Genomic DNA, 19691 nt, shown 5'->3' on the forward strand with positions numbered 1-19691 from the left:
TTTGTAGCTTTGAATGAAAAAAATTATAGAATAAAAATTCTGTTGTAACTTTGAGGTGTGAACCTAGCTAATCTCAAGTGTTACATTGTCTGAGGTTATTTGACAAAATAGGTAGTGGTAAAACCAAAAATAGAAACTTAGCTGGTGAATTAATTTCACATTTTTACTTAAGTTCTTTTTCTGGTTTGCTCATCTGATGAGTGCATTGGAATCCCTATGTGCCAGACACTCATTTGTGAGAATGTCCCTTTACTGTTTATTTTGTTTCTGATTAAATTTTTTAAAAAATTATTTTTAAAGGCTTATTTTTACAGTCTTTCCAAATTAACTAACAGAAAGTGTGGTTCTTTTTTTTTCTAACATTTTTATTGGGGTATAATTGCTTTACAATGGTGTGTTAGTTTCTGCTTTATAATAAAGTGAATCAGCTATACATATACATATATCCCCATATCTCCTCCCTCTTGTGTCTCCCTCCCTCCCTCCCTATCCCACCCCTCTAGGTGGTCACAAAGCACTGAGCTGATCTCCCTGTGCTATCTGGCTGCTTCCCACTAGCTATCTGTTTTACATTTGGTAGTGTATATATGTCCATGCCACTGTCTCACTTCATCCCAGTTTACCCTTCCTCCTCCCCGTGTCCTCAAGTCCATTCTCTACATCTGCATCTTTATTCCTGTCCTGCTAGGTCCTTCAGAACTGTTTTTTTTTTTTAGATTCCATATATATGTGTTAGCACATGGTATTTGTTTTTCTGTTTCTGACTTACTTCACTCTGTATGACAGACTCTAGGTCCATCCACCTCACTACAAATAATTTCATTTATTTTTATGGCTGAGTAATATTCCATTGTATATATGTGCCACATCTTCTTTATCCATTCATCTGTCAGTGGACACTTAGGTTGCTTCCATGTCCTGGATATTGTAAATAGAGCTCCAATGAACATTGTGGTACATGACTCTTTTTGAATTATGGTTTTCTAAGGGTATATGCCCAGTAGTGGCATTGCTGGGTCGTATGGTAGTTCCATTTTTAGTTTTTTTAAGGAACCTCCATACTGTTCTCCACAGTGGCTGTATCAATTTACATTCCTGCCAGCAGTGCAAGAGGGTTCCCTTTTCTCCACACCCTCTCCAGCATTTACTGTTTGTAGATTTTTTGATGATGGCCATTCTGACTGGTGTGAGGTGATACCTCATTGTAGTTTTGATTTGCATTTCTCTAATGGTTAGTGATGTTGACAATCCTCCCATTTACCATTGGAACAAAAAGAATAAAATACCTAGGAATAAACCTACCTAAGAAGACAAAAGACCTGTATAGAAAGGTCTTATAGAAAACTGTAAGACACTGATGAAAGAAATTAAGGATGATACAAACAGATGGAGAGATATACCATGTTCTTGGATTGGAAAAATCAACGTTGTGAAAATGACTATACTACCCAAAGCAATCTACAGATCCAGTGCAATCCCTATCAAACTACCAATGGCATTTTTCACACAACTAGAACAAAAAATTTCACAATTCGTAGAGAAAGTGTGGTTCTTAGAAACAAACCTATTAAGGACTCTAGGAATGTTTTCTTGAGTTTTTTTTCAGACTAATTAAAACTGAGCACAATGTTTTTCATTCAGGAAACCTAAGATCCTTGGAGCTCACCAATTTAAGCGTGTCTTAAATTGCCAATTTGATAACCCTGAGAAATGTGCCAGTTAAATAAGACAAATGAGTGTATTAGAGTGACAGCTATGTCGACATAATAACTAAAAATGCCCAGGCTAGTGTAATCAAGCTGATATTTAGGAAAAGACCGTGTTTCATACAGTAACACACTGAAGCAATTAAAATTTGATGTGGTTACAATTTGATTAGAAGTTAAGGAATGTGCATGTAGATGTTTCAAATGCTCCTGTGCTATCTGGCCTTTTAAGAAGTAGTTACAAGTGAAATCAAGCGAAGGCTTCGTGGGCATTATGGTTTAGCACATAATATTGAAGAATTTCAAGATTGGAAGAGATTTTGATAGACTCCCCCCCCAACCCGTATGTTCCTCTGAAGGGGAGTGCAGGTTCTGTATGTGTGTGTTGGAGTGGGGAGGAGGTAGGAGGTTTGGGCCCATCTCATTCTCCCACACTTCCCCAGAGCAGCTCTGCTTCTGTCTATTTCACTAATTAATGATTTTTGAGAGAGAAGCTCTGCTTTAAAAGGAGCAAAGCCTTAGAAACTGCTTTTAGCTTCCTGTACAAAAGGTCTGTCAGCTTTTAAAATGAAGCTTCATACACAAAAACATCATAACATTCACTTAAGGTGGAAAGAATATTAATGATCAGCAGTGCACCTGCTATCAATCAGCTGAAGAAATAGCACATTGCTGTTATCATTGAAGACCCCTATATTTTTCCCTGATTTCATCCTCCCTCTTAAGAGAACCACTGTTGTGAATTTTGTGTTAGTTCCTTTGTTTTATGAATAATTTTATGATAAATACATATTTAAATGGTGTATTTAATTCTGCTTGAACTTTAACATATTGTGTATATTTCTTGTATTTTTTTTAACTCAACAATGTCTTTTCCCCATTTCTCCATTGGATTGTTTTTCATCTTTTTTTGGTTTATGGAAGTTTATAATATGTTTTTATTGATTGTTTTAATTGTGTGCAGATACCTGTTTGCAGTTTGTGCCTTGCATTTTTTTACTCTCTTTATGGTGTATTTTAATGAACAGAAGTTTTTATTTTTAGTTCAGTAAATGTATCTTTTCCATCATGGTTGTGGGGTTTTTTGGTCTTATTTAAGATTTCCCTTCTACTTGAAGGCCATGAAGATATATTTATTCTCTTCTATAGTTCCAAGTTCTTATTCCACCTGGAATTGACTTACGTATGATGTGAGGAAAAGATTCAGTTCCGTTTTTTTCACATGTGGATAATCAGTTGTCTCAGTGTATTTTATTGAATAATCAATTTTTCCCCATATGTAGTGCCACCTGTATCATATCACGTTTCATTTTATGCATGAGTCTTTCTGATATCTTCTGTTCTATAGACCTGCTTGTTTTTTGGTGCCCATGTCATACGTTAAACACGATATTTTGATCATATTTACTTGACTTTGTTCTTTTGGAATATTGTGGTTATTCTTGACTTTTTGCTTTTCCACATACAATTCAGAATCAGTTTATCATGCTTCACAAAAAGCTTGTTGAGATTTAGAATCTCAGGATTTGGAACCACAGGATTCTAATCTCAGGATTTGGGTTTTTTTTAAGGGAGTGTTTATGTATTTTTATGTTTTTAAATTTTTAAATGTTATGCAGTTTTAAAGATTACTTTCCACTTACAGATACTACAGAATATTGGCTATAGTCTCCATGTTGTACAATACATTCTTGATCCTGTCTTACAGCCAGTACTTTGTAACTCCCACTCCCCCACTCCTATATTGCACCTCTCCCACTGGTAGCCACTGGTTAGTTCTTTATATGTGTGAGTTTGCTTCTTTTATGCTATATTCGCTAGTTTGTTTTTTTAGATCCACATATAAGCGATGTCATGCAGTATTGATCTCTCTCTGTCTGGCTTCTTCACTTAGCATAGTGCCCTCCAAGTTCATCCACGTTGCTGCACATGGCAGAATTGTGTTCTTTTCTGTGGCTGAGTAGTAGTCCTATGCATATATATATACCACAGCTGCTTCTTTAATTTTTATTTTATATTGGAATATAGTTGATTTACAACATTGTGTTAGTTTCAGGTATACAGAAAACTGATTTAGTTATACATATGTCTATTCTTCTTCAGATTCTTTTCCCATATAGGTTATTACAGAGTATTGAGTAGAGTTCCCTGTGCTATACAGTAGATCCTTGTTAATTATCAATTTTATGTATAGTAGCGTGTATATGTTAATCCCAAACTCCTAATTTATCCCTCCCCCCTCCACCTTTCCCCTTTGGTAAGCATAAATTTGTTTTCTGAGTCTATGAATCTTTTTTAAGTAAGTTCATTTGTATCATTTTTCTTTTTTAGATTCAACATATAAGGAATATCATATGATATTTGTCTTTGGCTTACTTCACTGAATATAATATTCTCTGGGTCCATCCATGTTGCTGCAAATGGCATTATATTCTTTCTTATGGCTGATTATCTCCATTGTATATGTGTACCACATCTTTATCCGTTGCTCTTTTGATGGATATTTAGGTTGCTTCCTTGTCTTGGCTATTTGAAATAGTGCTGCAGTGAAAACTGGGGTGCATGTATCTTTTTGAAATATGGTTTTCTCTGGATATATGCCCAGGAGTGCAATTGCTAGATCATATGGCAGCTCTATTTTTAGTTTTTTAAGAAACCTCCATACTCTTCTCCATAATGGTTGTACCAGTTTACATTCCCAGCAAGAGTGTAGGAGGGTTCCCTTTTCTCCGCACCCTCTCCAGCATTTATTGTTTGTAAACTTTTTGATGATAGCCATTCTGACGAGTGTGAGGTAATAACTCACTGTAGTTTTGGTTTACATTTCTCTCATAATTAGTGATGTTGAGCATCTTTTCACGTGCTTTTTGGCCATCTGTATGTCTTCTTTGGAGAAATACATCTTTAGGCCTTCTATCCATTTTTTTTTTAACATCTTTATTGGGGTATAATTGCTTTACAATGGTGTGTTATTTTCTGCTTTATAACAAAGTGAATCAGTTATACATATACATATGTTCCCATATCTCTTCCCTCTTACATCTCCCTCCCTCCCACCCTCCCTATCCCACCCCTCCAGGCTGTCACAAAACACTGAGCTGATCTCCCTGTGCTATGCGGCTGCTTCCCACTAGCTATCTACCTTACGTTTGGTAGTGTATATATGTCCATGCCTCTCTCTCGCTTTGTCCCAGCTCACTCTTCCCCCTCCCCATATCCTCAAGTCTGTTCTCTAGTAGGTCTGTGTCTTTACTCCTGTCTTACTCCTAGGTTCTTCATGACATTTTTTTTCTTAAAATCCATATATATGTGTTAGCATATGGTATTTGTCTTTCTCTTTCTGACTTACTTCACTCTGTATGACAGACTCTAGGTCTATCCACCTCATTACAAACAGTTCAATTTCGTTTCTTTTTATGGCTGAGTAATATTCCATTGTATATATGTGCCACATCTTCTTTATCCATTCATCCGATGATGGGCACTTAGGTTGTTTCCATCTCCGGGCTATTGTAAATAGAGCTGCAATGAACATTCTGGTACGTGACTCTTTTTGAATTATGGTTTTCTCAGGGTATATGCCCAGTAGTGGGATTACGGGGTCATATGGTAGTTCTTTTTGTATTTTTTTATGGAACCTCCATACTGTTCTCTGTAGTGGCTGTACCAATTCACATTCCCACCAGCAGTGCAAGAGGGTTCCCTTTTCTCCACACCCTCTCCAGGATTTGTTTCTAGGTTTTTTGATGATGGCCATTCTGACTGGTGTGAGATGATATCTCATTGTAGTTTTGATTTGCATTTCTCTAATGATTAATGATGTTGAGCATTCTTTCATGTGTTTGTTGGCAGTCTGTATATCTTCTTTGGAGAAATGTCTGTTTAGGTCTTCTGCCCATTTTTGGATTGGGTTGTGTTTTATTATTGAGCTGCATGAGCTGCTTGTAAATTTTGGAAATTAATCCTTTGTCAGTTGCTTCATTTGCAAATATTTTCTCCCACTCTGAGGGTTGTCTTTTGGTCTTGTTGATGGTTTCCTTTGCTGTGCAAAAGCTTTGAAGTTTCATTGGGTCCCATTTGTTTATTTTTGTTTTTATTTCCATTTCTCTAGGAGGTGGGGCAAAAAGGATCTTGCTGTGGTTCATGTCATAGAGTGTTCTGCCTATGTTTTCCTCTAAGAGTTTGATAGTTTCTGGCCTTACATCTAGGTCTTGAATCCATTGTGAGCTTATTTTTGTGTATGGCGTTAGGGAGTGATCTAATCTCAAACTTTTACACGTACCTGTCCAGTTTTCCCAGCACCACTTATTGAAGAGGCTGTCCTTTCTTCACTGTACATTCCTGCCTCCTTTATCAAAGATAAGGTGACCATATGTGGGTGGGTATATCTCTGGGCGGCTTTCTATCCTGTTCCATTGATCTACGTTTCTGTTTTTGTGCCAGTACCATACTCTCTTGATTACTGTAGCTTTGTAGTATAGTCTGAAGTCAGGGAGCCTGATTCCTCCAGCTCCGTTTTTCGTTCTCAAGATTGCTTTGGCTATTCAGGGTCTTTTGTGTTTCCATACAAATTGTGAAATTTTTTGTTCTAGTTCTGTGAAAAATGCTAGTGGTAGTTTGATAGAGATTGCATTGACTCTGTAGAATGCTTTGGGTACTAGAGTCATTTTCACAATGTTGATTGTTCCAATACAAGAACGTGGTATATCTCTCCATCTATTTGTATCATCTTTAATTTCTTTCATCAGTGTCTTATAATTTTCTGCATACAGGCCTTTTGTCTCCTTAGGTAGGTTTATTCGTAGATACTTTATTCTTTTTGTTGCAGTGGTAAATGGGAGTGTTTTCTTGATTTCACGTTCAGATTTTTCATCATTAGTGTCTGGGAATGCCAGAGATTTCTGTGCATTAATTTTGTATCCTGCTACTTTACCAAATTCATTGATTAGCTCTAGTAGTTTTCTGGTAGCATCTTTAGGATTCTCTATGTATAGTATCATGTCATCTGCAAACAGTGACAGCTTTACTTTCTTCTTTTCCGATTTGGATTCCTTTTATTTCCTTTTCTTCTCTGATTGCTGTGGCTAAAACTTCCAAAACTATGTTGAATAAGAGTGGTGAGAGTGGGCAACCTTGTCTTGTTCCTGATCATAGTGGAAATGCTTTCCGTTTTTCACCATTGAGGACGATGTTGGCTGTGGATTTGTCATATATGGCCTTTAGAACGTTGAGGACAGTTCCCTCTATGCCTACTTTCTGCAGGGTTTTTATCATAAGTGGGTGTTGAATTTTGTCAAAAGCTTTCTCTGCATCTATTGAGATGATCATATGGTTTTTCTCCTTCAATTTGTTAATATGGTTTATCACATTAATTGTTTTGCGTATATTGAAGAATCCTTGCATTCCTGGATAAACCCCACTTGATCATGGTGTATGATCCTTTGAATGTGCTGTTGGATTCTGTTTGCTAGTATTTTGTTGAGGATTTTTGCATCTGTGTTCATTAGTGATATTGGCTTGTAGTTTTCTTTCTTTGTGACATCCTTGTCTGGTTTTGGTATCAGGGTGATGGTGGCCTCATAGAATGAGTTTGGGAGTGTTCCTCCCTCTGCTATATTTTGGAAGAGTTTGAGCAGGATAAATGTTAGCTCTTCTCTAAATGTTTAATAGAATTCACCTGTGAAGCCATCTGGTCCTGGGCTTTTGTTTGTTGGAAGATTTTTAATGACAGTTTCAATTTCAGTGCTTGTAATTGGTCTGTTCATATTTTCTGTTTCTTCCTGATTCAGTCTTGGCAAGTTGTGCATTTCTAAGAATTTATCCATTTCTTCCAGGTTGTCCATTTTATTGGCATAGACTTGCTTGTAGTAATCTCTCATGATCTTTTGTATTTCTGCAGTGTCAGTTGTTACTTCTCCTTTTTCATTTCTAATTCTATTGATTTGAGTCTTCTCCCTTTTCTTCTTGATGAGTCTGGCTAATGGTTTATCTATTTTGTTTATCTTCTCAAAGAGCCAGCTTTTAGTTTTCTTGATCTTTGCTATCGTTTCCTTCATTTCTTTTTCATTTATTTCTGATTTGATTTTCATGATTTCTGTCCTTCTGCTAACTTTGGGGTTGTTTTGTTCTTCTTTCTCTAATTGCTTTAGGTGCAAGTTTAGGTAGTTTATTCGAGATGTTTCCTTTTTCTTAAGGTGGGCTTGAATTGCTATAAACTTTCCTCTTAGAACTGCTTTTGCTGCATCCCATAGGTTTTGGGTCGTCGTGTCTCCATTGTCATTTGTTTCTAGGTATTTCTTTATTCCCTCTTTGATTTTTTCAGTGATCACTTTGTTATTAAGTAGTGTATTGTTTAGCCTCCATGTGTTTGTATTTTTTACAGATCTTTTCCTGTAATTGATATCTAGTCTCATAGCATTGTGGTCGGAAAAGATACTTGATACAGTTTCAATTTTCTTAAATTTACCAAGGCATCATTTGTGACCCAAGATATGATCTATCCTGGAGAATGTTCCATGAGCACTTGAGAAAAATGTGTATTCTGTTGTTTTTGGATAGAATGTCCTATAAATATCAGTTAACTCCATCTCGTTTAATGTATCATTTAAAGCTTGTGTTTTCTTATTTATTTTCATTTTGAATGATCTGTCCATTGGTGAAAGTGGGGTGTTAAAGTCCCCTACTATGAATGTGTTACTGTCGATTTCCCTGTTTATGGCTGTTAGTATTTGCCTTATGTATTGAGGTGTTCCTTTGTTGGATGCATAAATATTTACAATTGTTATATCTTCTTATTGGATCGATCCCTTGATCATAATGTAGTGTCCTTCTTTGTCTCTTCTAATAGTCTTTATTTTAAAGTCTATTTTGTCTGATATGAGAATTGCTACTCCAGCTTTCTTTTGGTTTCCATTTGCATGAAATATCTTTTTCCATCCCCTTACTTTCAGTCTGTATGTGTCTCTAGGTCTGAAGTGGGTCTCTTGTAGACAGCATATATATGGGTCTTGTTTTTGTATCCATTCAGCCAATCTGTGTCTTTTGTTGGGAGCATTTAGTCCATTTACATTTAAGGTAATTATCGATATGTGTGTTCCTATTCCCATTTTCTAAATTGTTTTGGGTTCGTTATTGTAGGTCTTTTCCTTCTCTTGTGTTTCTTGCCTAGAGAAGTTCCTTTAGTATTTGTTGTAAAGCTGGTTTGGTGGTGCTGAACTCTCTCAGCTTTTGCTTGTCTGTAAAGGTTTTAATTTATCCATCAAATCTGAATGAGATCCTTGCTGGGTAGAGTAATCTTGGTTGCAGGTTTTTCTCCTTCATCACTTTAAATATGTCCTGCCAGTCCCTTCTGGCTTGCAGAGTTTCTGCTGAAAGATCAGCTGTTAACCTTATGGGGATTCCCTTGTGTGTTATTTGTTATCTTTCCCTTGCTGCTTTTAATATGCTTTCTTTGTATTTAATTTTTGGTAGTTTGATTAATATGTGTCTTGGCGTATTTCTCCTTGTATTTATCCTGTATGGGACTCTCTGTGCTTCCTGGACTTGATTAATGATTTCCTTTCCCATATTAGGGAAGTTTTCAACTATAAGCTCTTCAAATATTTTCTCAGTCCCTTTCTCTTTCTCTTCTTCTGGAACCCCTATAATTCGAATGTTAGTGCGTTTAATGTTGTCCCAGAGGTCTCTGAGACTGTCCTCAGTTCTTTTTCTTTTTTCTTTATTCTGCTCTGTGGTAGTTATTTCCACTATTTTATCTTCCAGGTCACTTATCCGTTCTTCTGCCACAGTTATTCTGCTATTGATCCCATCTAGAGTATTTTTCATTTCATTTATTGTGGTGTTCATTGTTGTTTGTTTCATCTTTAGTTCTTCTAGGTCCTTGTTAAATGTTTCTTGCATTTTGTCTATTCTATTTCCAAGATTTTGGATCATCTTTACTATCATTATTCTGAATTCTTTTTCAAGTAGACTGCCTATTTCCTCTTCATTTGTTAGGTCTGGGGTTTTTATCTTGCTCCTTCATCTGCTGTGTGTTTTTCTGTCTTCTCATTTTGTTTATCTTAGTGTGTTTGGGGTCTCCTTTTTGCAGGCTGCAGGTTCGTAGTTCCCGTTGTTTTTCGTGTCTGTCCCCAGTGGCTAAGGTTGGTTCAGTGGGTTGTGTAGGCTTCCTGGTGGAAGGGACTAGTGCCTGTGTTCTGGTGGATGATGCTGGATCTTGTGTCTCTGGTGGGCAGGTCCACATCTGGTGGTGTGTTTTGGGGTGTCTGTGCACTTATGATTTTAGGCAGCCTTTCTGCTAATGGGTGGGGTTGTGTTCCTGTCTTGCTAGTTGTTTGGCATAGGATGTCCAGCACTGTAGCTTGCAGGTCATTGAGTGAAGCTGGGTGCTGTCATTGAGATGGAGATTTCTGGGAGATTTTCGCCGTTTGATATTATGTTGAGCTGGGAGCTCTCTTGTTGACCAGTGTCCTGAAGTTGGCTCTCCCACCTCAGAGGCACAGCACTGACTCCTGGCTACAGCACTAAGAGCCTTTCATCCACACGGCAATTCTAATAGTAGCTTTTACTTTTTCACCACTTCCCAAAATTATAGTTCTCTTTTTCTGTTTAGCAGCTTTGGATGGTTCCTTCACCGATGGAGAAGTTATCCAGTGGTACTTTCGCACTGCCGTAGTCTCAAAGCTCTGTGTATGCTCTTTAGATGGTTAACACATTTACCCCAAGAGCAACGCTGCAAGCTTGGCAGGCCTGCCTCTGAGTTTGTATCCAGATACCAAATCTTGTTTACCCCAAGTTGTTGAATTTTTTCAGTTTTATCACATTGCATACTCTAGTTTGCTTCCTCTACTTAGCTTCCAAATGTTGGTTGTTGGGTTTTTACCCTCCAGGAGATTGCAATAGTCTCTTCTGGAGAAACTTCTGTGATCCTAAGTCCTTTTAAGTCAGGAACTGAGGGAGATTCTGAAACTCTTCTTGCTGTAGTCACCAGCACCAATAGACACTGGCATCTGCAAATCCTCTCCAAAGATGATTCATGGACAGCTTTATCTCTGCTAGTGTTGGAGGGTCTCCTGCAGAGCCAGGGGGTGGCTGTGGCTCACCATGGGGACAAGGACACTGGCAGCAGAAGTTCTGGGAAGTACTCCTTGGTGTGAGCCCTCCCAGAGTCTGCCATTAGCCCCACAAAACAGCACAGGTAGGCTCCAGTGTTCGGTTGCCTCAGGCCAAACAACCTATCCGTTTTTTTTTTTAACATCTTTATTGGAGTATAATTGCTTTACAATGGTGTGTTAGTTTCTGCTTTATAACAAAGTGAATCAGTTATACATATACATATGTTCCCATATCTCTTCCCACCCTCCCTCTCCCACCCCTCTAGGTGGTCACAAACCACCGACCTGATCTCCCTGTGCTATGTGGCTGCTTCCTACTTGCTATCTGTTTTACGTTTGGTAGTGTATATATGCCCATGCCACTCTCTCACTTTGTCAGAGCTTACCCTTCCCCCTCCCCATATCCTCAAGTCCATTCTCTAGTAGGTCTGTGTCTTTATTCCCATCTTACCCCTAGGTTCTTCATGAACTTTTTTTTCCCTTAGATTCCATAGATATGTGTTAGCATACGGTATTTGTTTTTCTCCTTCTGACTTACTTCATGCTCTATAACAGACTCTAGTTCCATCCACCTCACTACAAATAACTCGATTTCGTTTCTTTTTATGGCTGAGTAATACTCCATTGTATATATGTGCCACATCTTCTTTATCCACTCATCTGTTGATGGATACTTAGGTTGCTTCCATGTCCTGGCTATTGTAAATAGTGCTGCAATGAACATTTTGGTACATGACTATTTTTGAATTATGGTTTTCTCAGGGTATATGCCCAGTAGTGGGATTGCTGGGTCGTATGGTAATTCTATTTGTAGTTTTTTAAGGAACCTCCATACTGTTCTCCATAGTGGCTGTATCACTTTGCATTCCCACCAACAGTGCAAGAGTGTTCCCTTTTCTCCACACCCTCTCCAGCATTTATTGTTTCTAGATTTTTTTGATGATGGCCATTCTGACCGGTGTGAGAGGATATCTCATTGTAGTTTTGATTTGCATTTCTCTAATGATTAATGATGTTGAGCGTTCTTTCATGTGTTTGTTGGCAGTCTGTATATCTTTGGAGAAATGTCTATTTCGGTCTTCTGCCCATTTTTGGATTGGGTTTTTGTTTGATTTTTTGTTATTGAGTGCATGAACTGCTTGTGAATTTTGGAGATTAATCCTTTGTCAGTTACTTCATTTGCAAATATTTTCTCCCATTCTGAGGGTTGTCTTTTGGTCCTGTTTATGGTTTCCTTTGCTATGCAAAAGCTTTGAAGATTCATTAGGTCCCATTTGTTGATTTTTGTTTTTATTTCCATTTCTCTAGGAGGTGGGGCAAAAAGGATCTTGCTGTGATTTATGTCATAGAGTGTTCTGCCTATGTTTTCCTCTAAGAGTTTGATAGTTTCTGGCCTTACATTTAGGTCTTTAATCCATTTTGGGTTTATTTTTGTGTATGGTGTTAGGGAGTGTTCTAATTTCATACTTTTACACGGACCTGTCCAGTTTTCCCAGCACCACTTATTGAAGAGGCTGTCTTTTCTCCACTGTATATTCTTGCCTCCTTTATCAAAGATAAGGTGTCCATATGTGCATGGTTTTATCTCTTGGCTTTCTATCCTGTTCCATTGATCTGTATTTCTGTGTTTGTGCCAGTACCATACTGTCTTGATTACTGTAGCTTTGTAGCATAGTCTGAAGTCAGGGAGCCTGATTCCTCCAGCTTCATTTTTCGTTCTCAAGATTGCTTTGGCTATTCACGGTTCTACCCATTTTTTGATTGGGTTTATTTTTTTGATACTGAGCTGCATGAGCTGTTTGTAGATTTGGGAGATCAATGCATTGTTGGTCACCTCATTTGGAAATGTTTTCTCCCATTCTGTGGGTTGTCTTTCTGTTTTGTTTATGGTTTCCTTTGCTGTGCAAAAGCTTTTAAGTTTAATTCAGTCTAATTTATTTATTATTTTTGTTTTCATTACTCTAGGAGGTGAATCCAAAAAGATATTGCTGCAACTTATGTCAAAGAGTGTTCTGCCTGTTTTTTCCTCTAAGACTTTTATAGTATCCAGTCTTACATTGAGATCTTTAATCCATTTTGTGTTTATTTTTGTGTATGGTGTTAGAGAATGTTCTAATTTCATTCCTTTACATGTAGCTGTGTAGTTTTCCCAGCACCACTTATTGAAGAGACTGTTTTTTCTCCATTATATATTCTTGCCTTCTTTGTCGTAGATTAATTGACCATAGGTGCGTGGGTTTATTTCTGGGCTTTCTATCCTATTGCATTGAGCTATAAGTCTGTCTTTTTGCCAGCACCATTGTGTTTTGATGACTATAGCTTTGTAGTGTAGTCTGAAGTCAGGGAGCCTGATTCTTCCAACTCTGTTTTTCTTTCTCAAGATTGCTTTGGCTATTCAGGGTCTTTTGTGTTTCTGTACAAATTTTAAATCTTTTGTTCTTGATCTGCCATTAGTAATTTGATAGGGATGCACTGAATCTGTAGACTACCTTTGGTAGTATAGTCATTTTGACAATATTGATTCTTCCAGTCCAAGAACACAGTATATCTTTCCATCTGTTTGTTTTTCATCTTCGATTTCTTTCATCAGTGTCTTATAGTTTTCAGAGTAAAGGCCTTTTGCCTCCTTAGGTAGATTTATTCCTAGGTATTTTATTCTTTTTGATGTAATGGTAAATGGAGTTGTTTCCTTAATTTCACTTTCTGATCTTTTGTTGTTAGTGTATAGAAATGCAAAAGATTTTGTGTATTAATTTTGTATCCTGCAACTTTACCGAATTGATGAGCACTAGTAGTTTTCTCATAGCATCTTTATGATTTCTTATGTATAGTATCATGTCATCTGTGAACAGTGACAGTTGTACTATTTCTTTTCCAATTTGGATTCCTTTCTTTTTCTTCTCTGATTGCTGTGACTAGGACTTCCAAATTATGTTGAATAAAAGTGGGGAGAGTCGACCTCCTCGTCTTGTACCTGATCTTAGAGGAAATGATTTCATGTTTTCACCATTGAGTATGATGTTGGGTTTGTTATGTTCCCTCTATGCCCACTTGCAGGAGAGTTTTTATCATAAATGGTGTTGGATTTTGTCAGAAGTTTTTTCTACATCTATTGAGATGATCATGTGGTTTTTCTTCTTCAATTTGTTAATGTGGTGTATCACGCTGATTGATTTGTGGATATTGAAAAATCCTTGCATCCCTGGGATAAATCCCACTTGATCGTGGTGTATTATCCTTTTAATGTATTGTTGGATTTGGTTTGCTAGTATTTTCTTGAGGATTTTTGCGTCTATGTTCATCAGTGATTTTGGCCTCTAATTTTCCTTTTTTGTGGTATCTTTTTCTGATTTTGGTATCAGGGTGATGGTGGCCTCATAGAATGTGTTTGGAAGTATGCCTTCCCCTGCCATTTTTTGGAAGAGTTTCAGAAGGATAGGTGTTAATTCTTCCCTAAATGTTTGATAGAATTCATCTGTGAAGCCATCTGGTCCTGCACTTTTGTTTGTTGTGAGTTTTTAAATCACAGTTTCAATTTCAATACTTGTGATTGGTCTGTTCATATTTTCTATTTTTCCTGGTTCAGTTTTGGGAGATTGTACCTTTCTAAGAATTTGTCCTTTTCTTCTAGGTTGTCCATTTTATTGGCATACACTTGCTTGTAGTAGTCTCTTATGATCCTTTGTATTTCCTTGGTGTCTGTTGTAACTTCTTTTTCATTTCTAATTTTATTGATCTGAACCCTCTCCTTTTTTTTCTTTTTGAGTCTGGCTAAAGGCTTATCAATTTTGTTTACCTTTTCTAAGAACCAGCTTTTGGTTTCATTGATCTTTTCTGTTGTTTGCTTTGTCTCTCTTTCATTTATTTCTGCTCTCATCTTTATGATTTCTTTCCTTCTGCTAACTTTGGGTTTTGTTTGTTCTTTTTCCTTTAGTTGCTTTAGGTATAAGGTTGAGTTGTTTATTTGAGATTTTTCTTGTTTCCTGATGTAAGATTGTATTGCTGTCAACTTACCTCTTAGAACTGCTTTTGCTGAGTCCCATAGATTTTGGATAGTCATGCTTTCATTTTCATTTGCTTCTAGGTATATTTTGATTTTCTCTTTTGATTTCTTTGGTGATCCATTGGTTGTTTACTAGCATATTGCTTGGCCTCTGAGTGTTTTTGGTTTTTACATTTTTTTTTCTTATAGTTGATTTTTTTTTAATATCCTAGTGTTGTGGTTGGAAAAGATGCTTGATATGATTTCAGTTTTCCTAACTTTACCCAAGCTTGCTTTGTGGCCCAGCATGTGATCTATCCTGGAGAATGTTCCATGTGCAGTTGAGAAGAATGAGTATTGTGCTGCTTTTGGATGGAATGCTCTATAAATATCAATTAAGTCTTTCTGGTCTAATGTGTAATTTAAGGCCTGTGTTTCCTTACTGATTTTCAGTCTGGATAATCTATTCATAGATTTAAGTGGGGAGTTAAAGTTCTTTACTCTTAATTGTGTTACTGTCGATTGCTCCTTTTATGGCTGTTAGCGTTTGCCTTATGTATCAAAGCACTCCTGTGTTGGCTGCATATATATTTATAATTGTTAAATCTTCTTGGATTGATCCTTTGATCATTATATAGTGTCCTTCTTTGTCTCTTGTAACAGTCTTTATTTTGAAGTCTACTTTGTCTGGTATGAGTATTGTTACTCCAGCTTTCCTTTGATTTCCTTTTGCATGGAATACCTTTTTCCATCCTCTCACCACTTTCAGTCTGTATGTGTCCCTAGATCCGAATTGGGTCTCTTGTAGGATATATATATATAGGTCTTGTTTTTGTATCCATTCAGCCGGCGTGTGTCTTTTGGTTGGAACATTTGATCCATTTACATTTAAGGTAATTACCCATATGTATGGTCTTATTGCCATTTTGTTAGTTGTTTTGGATTTGTTTCTGTAGGTCTTCTTTCTAACCTTTCTCTTGTTCTCTTGTGATTTGATGACTATCTTTAGTGTTGTTTGATTTTTTCTTTTTTGTGTATATATCTATTGTAGATTTTTGGTTTGAGGTTACTATGAGGTTTTGATATAGCAGTCTATATACATACAAGTTTGTTTTAAGCTGCTGGTCTCTCAGTTTCAAATGCATTTCCAGTGTCCTGCATTTGTACTCTCCTCATGTCAGGATTGCTGGTTTTGATACCATATTTGTAGGTGGATGATTTCCTGCCTTTATTGTATATTTACCTTTACTGGTGAGATTACCCATTTGTAATTTTCTTGTATTCTGGTGGTCTTTTCCGCCTAGAGAATTTCCTTTAGCATTTGTTGTACAGCAGGTTTGGTGGTGCTGAATTCTGTCAACTTTTGCTTGTCTGTAAAGCTTTTGATTTCTATGTCAAATCTGAATGAGAACCTTGCTGGGTAGAGTATTTTTGGTTGTAGGTTTTTCCCTTTCATCACTTTAAGTATATTATGTCACTCCCTTCTGGCTTGCAGAGTTTCAGCTGAACAATCAGATGATAACCTTATGGGGATTTTCTTGTATGTTATTTGTTGCTTTTCCCTTGTTGCTTTTAATATTTTCTTTTTGTCCTTAATTTTTGTCAAATTGATTAACATGTGTCTCAGCACATTCCTCCTTGGATTTATGCTATATGGTACTCGCTGCACTTCCTGGACTTGGGTGACTGTTTCCTTTCCCATGTTAGGGAATTTTTCAGCTACTATCTCTTCAAATGTTTTCTCAGGTCCTTTTTCTCTCTCTTCTCCTTCTGTGACCCCAATCACGTGAATGTTTGTGCATTTAATGTTGTCCCAGAGGTCTCTTAAACTGTTTTCATTTCTTTTCATTCTTTTTTTCTTTATTCTGTTCCGTGGCATTGATTTCTACTATTCTGTCTTCCAGCTCACTTATCTATTATTCTGCCTCATTTATTCTGCTGTTTATTCTTCCCAGTGTATTTTTCATTTCAGGTATTGTATTGTTCCACTCTGTTTGTTCTTTATATTTTCTAGCTCTTTGTTGAGCATTTCTTCTGTCTTCTTGGTGTGTGTCTCCATTCTTTTTCTGAGATCTTGGGTCATTTTTACTATCATTACACTCAATTCTTTTTCAGGTAGATTGCCTATCTCCACTTCACTTAGTTGTGCTTCTCGAGTTTTTATCTTGTTCCTTCATCTGGAACATATTCTTCTGCCATCTCATTTTGTCTAACTTTCTGTGTTTATGGCCCCATAGGCTTTAGGTTTGTGGTTCCTCTTCTGGTGTCTTCCCTGTGGTAGGGGAGGCTAGTCTAAGAGTCCTGTACAGGCTTCCTGGTGGGAGGGATTGGTGCCTGCCCACTGGTGTGTGGAGCTGGGTCTTGTCCCTCTGGTGGGTAGGGCTGTGTCAACGGGTGTGTTTAGAGGCAGCTCAGGGCTCAGGAAGACTTGAAGCAGCTTGTCTGTTGATGGGTGGAGTTGTGTTCCTGCCCTGTTAGTTTTTTTTTATCTCAGCCATGAAACTTGCTCTTCTGGAATTAGCAACTTACTCCAGGGGGAAAACTGCCCCCAGAGCTAGACTAATCTCTCTGGATTTTATAATATTTTGCATCTTGATCTAATAATTCCTTGCTACTGCAGGTGCTATTGACATCCTAAATTTTTGTGGGAAGTTTGGTCTGAATTACTTGGTCCATATTTTACTGGAAGTAGAAGTATTCATCGTACAGTCTTTTAAAAAGCAGTCATTACTATCAATGTCTCCAGCCTTATTAATAAACCAGATTCATGAAAGGCCACATAGGAATAGTGAAAACACTGTATAGGCTCTTTCACTTAACCTCGGTTTGAGTCCTGACTCCACTGTTCACCAGCTGTTAACTTACTGCTAACTTTTGTGTTTCTCAGTTAACTTACTGCTAACTTCTGTGTTTCTCAGTTATCTCTTTCCTAATATGTGTATATTGTCTACCTCATAAGATTATGGGATAAAATATGTAAAGTACCTAACCATAAGCAGGCTTGGTACAAGTGCTTAAATATGAGTTATCCACTGCTCCCTTCCTGTACCCTTACTTCTATACCTACTCCATAATATTTGTCTTAGTCAAATTTTTAACTCCTACCTACTTTTTATTTCCTTCAGGTGATTCTAGTCACAAGATTCCTATTTCAAACTTTGAATCTGGGTGTGACCAAGCAATGGTGTTACAAAACCTTTATAGATTCATTCATCCAAATCCAGGGAACTGGCCACCTGTCTACTGCAAGGTAATTTCAACATAAGAATTTCTTTTAAGTCATTACTTAGAAACCAAAAGATCCATGAAAGATACCCAAGGAAATAACTTTTGCCTGTGTATTAAAATATATATGTTCGTTCTTATTTTGAATGTAATTAGGTATAATGCTTTTTCTTCTAAATCTCTCTGGTATTGGAGGGATTTTGAAGACTGCAAAAACTGAATGTATTTCAGCTTCGGTCAATCTCATGTTTTTAGTTCCTCCTTCTGAAATATCTTCAATTGTTTTTACTCTGAAGGATGGATTTCTAGTCTGTACACCTATTCTCCTAGGCAAGAGAATTGTTTGTTCAAAATTGTTTTTGTAGCAGTCCCTTGACCTTCCTTTTGTAATCTTTGTTCTTTGTTTTGTCTAAGTTCTTCTAGGCTAGGTGTCATAGAATTGGGTTTTAACCTTACTGTTTATTAGTGTCACCATGAAACAAATCACCTTATTTATCTTTTTCTGAACATTGGTTTCTTCATTTGCTTACCCTAAGTCTCACTTGCTGTTCATAAAGTATATTAACATTGCTTTATGAGCATAGCTGGTTATTATTAGCAGTATTTTCTAGAATATGTTGCTCTGTTTTACAGTTCTTGTTTAGTTGTCACAGACTATTCACTCTCTCCCTTCTCACCATCCTTACCCCTCCTCCTTCCCCTTCCCCCAGTTTGAAAGGACCACATTAATTAAAAGTAACAGAAGATAGGAGAAAATAAGTAAAATTTTTTTTCCCTTCTCCAGTCTGATGATAGAGCCAGAGTCAACTGGTGTTTGAAGCATATGGAGAAGTCATCAGGTAAGTTAAACTGGGTCACTGCTCAAATGCATTTTAATATCTGTGTTTCCATTTTGATGTACATGTTCTGTGTACCTAAACTTACTAATTGTATGTGTGTTTCTGTTTACCAATGGAAGAAATCAGGCAAGATCTAGAACTTCTCACTGTAGAGGATCTTGTAGTAGGGATCTACCAGCAAAAATTTCTCAAGGAGCCCTCTAAGACCTGGGTTCGGAGCTTCCTAGATGTGGCCATGTGGGATTATTCTAGCAACACAAGGTATTTATAGTGATTTTGTGATAGTGATACTGTTTTCTGAACTGAAAAAATATGGTATGATTAGTTTTTGCCTTTTTAAACAATATTTTCCTATGAAACTTCGGAATCATTGTATTTCCTTGAATATAAGATTTAATTGATTGTAAGGTACATTGTTACTTCGTCTATCAATAAAAACAAAAAAACTACCAAATAAACTGACAGTGCTTTATCACTTAGAATTTCTGTACTAATGAAAGAATATTTTGTATTTATTTGTATAGACATTTTATTACATAGAATTCTTATAGTTATAAGAAATATAGATGTGAAATAGGGCTTTCATGGTGGCGCAATGGTTGCGAGTCCGCCTGCTGATGCAGGGGACACAGGTTCGGGCCCCGGTCTGAGAAGATCCCACATGCCGCAGAACGGCTAGGCCTGTGAGCCATGGCCGCTGAGCCTGCGCGTCTGGAGCCTGTGCTCCGCAACGGGAGAGGCCACAACAGTGAGAGGCCCGCGTACCGCAAAAAAAAAAAAAAAAAAAGATGTGAAATAAATTGAAAGTATATTTTTTACTTTGAAA

At 37.1% G+C, this 19691-nt stretch overlaps 1 protein-coding gene across 3 annotated transcripts in view; it reads left to right on the forward strand.

The window, feature by feature from the left end:
* The window catches only part of MAEL (maelstrom spermatogenic transposon silencer), a 64710-nt gene that overhangs the window by 18446 nt on the left and 26573 nt on the right, over positions 1-19691 (forward strand). For all 3 annotated transcript variants that reach the window (XR_010937176.1, XM_067714230.1, XM_067714224.1), the window contains 3 exons: positions 17927-18051; positions 18811-18865; positions 18985-19126. Coding sequence is in view for 2 of the 3 variants with exons in the window: in XM_067714230.1 (XP_067570331.1) it covers positions 17927-18051; positions 18811-18865; positions 18985-19126 (322 nt within the window). In the remaining variant the exon portion in view is untranslated. The remainder of the gene's footprint in view (positions 1-17926; positions 18052-18810; positions 18866-18984; positions 19127-19691) is intronic.

This window comes from Pseudorca crassidens, chromosome 2, assembly GCF_039906515.1.
Source record: "Pseudorca crassidens isolate mPseCra1 chromosome 2, mPseCra1.hap1, whole genome shotgun sequence".
Taxonomy (NCBI): domain Eukaryota; kingdom Metazoa; phylum Chordata; class Mammalia; order Artiodactyla; family Delphinidae; genus Pseudorca; species Pseudorca crassidens.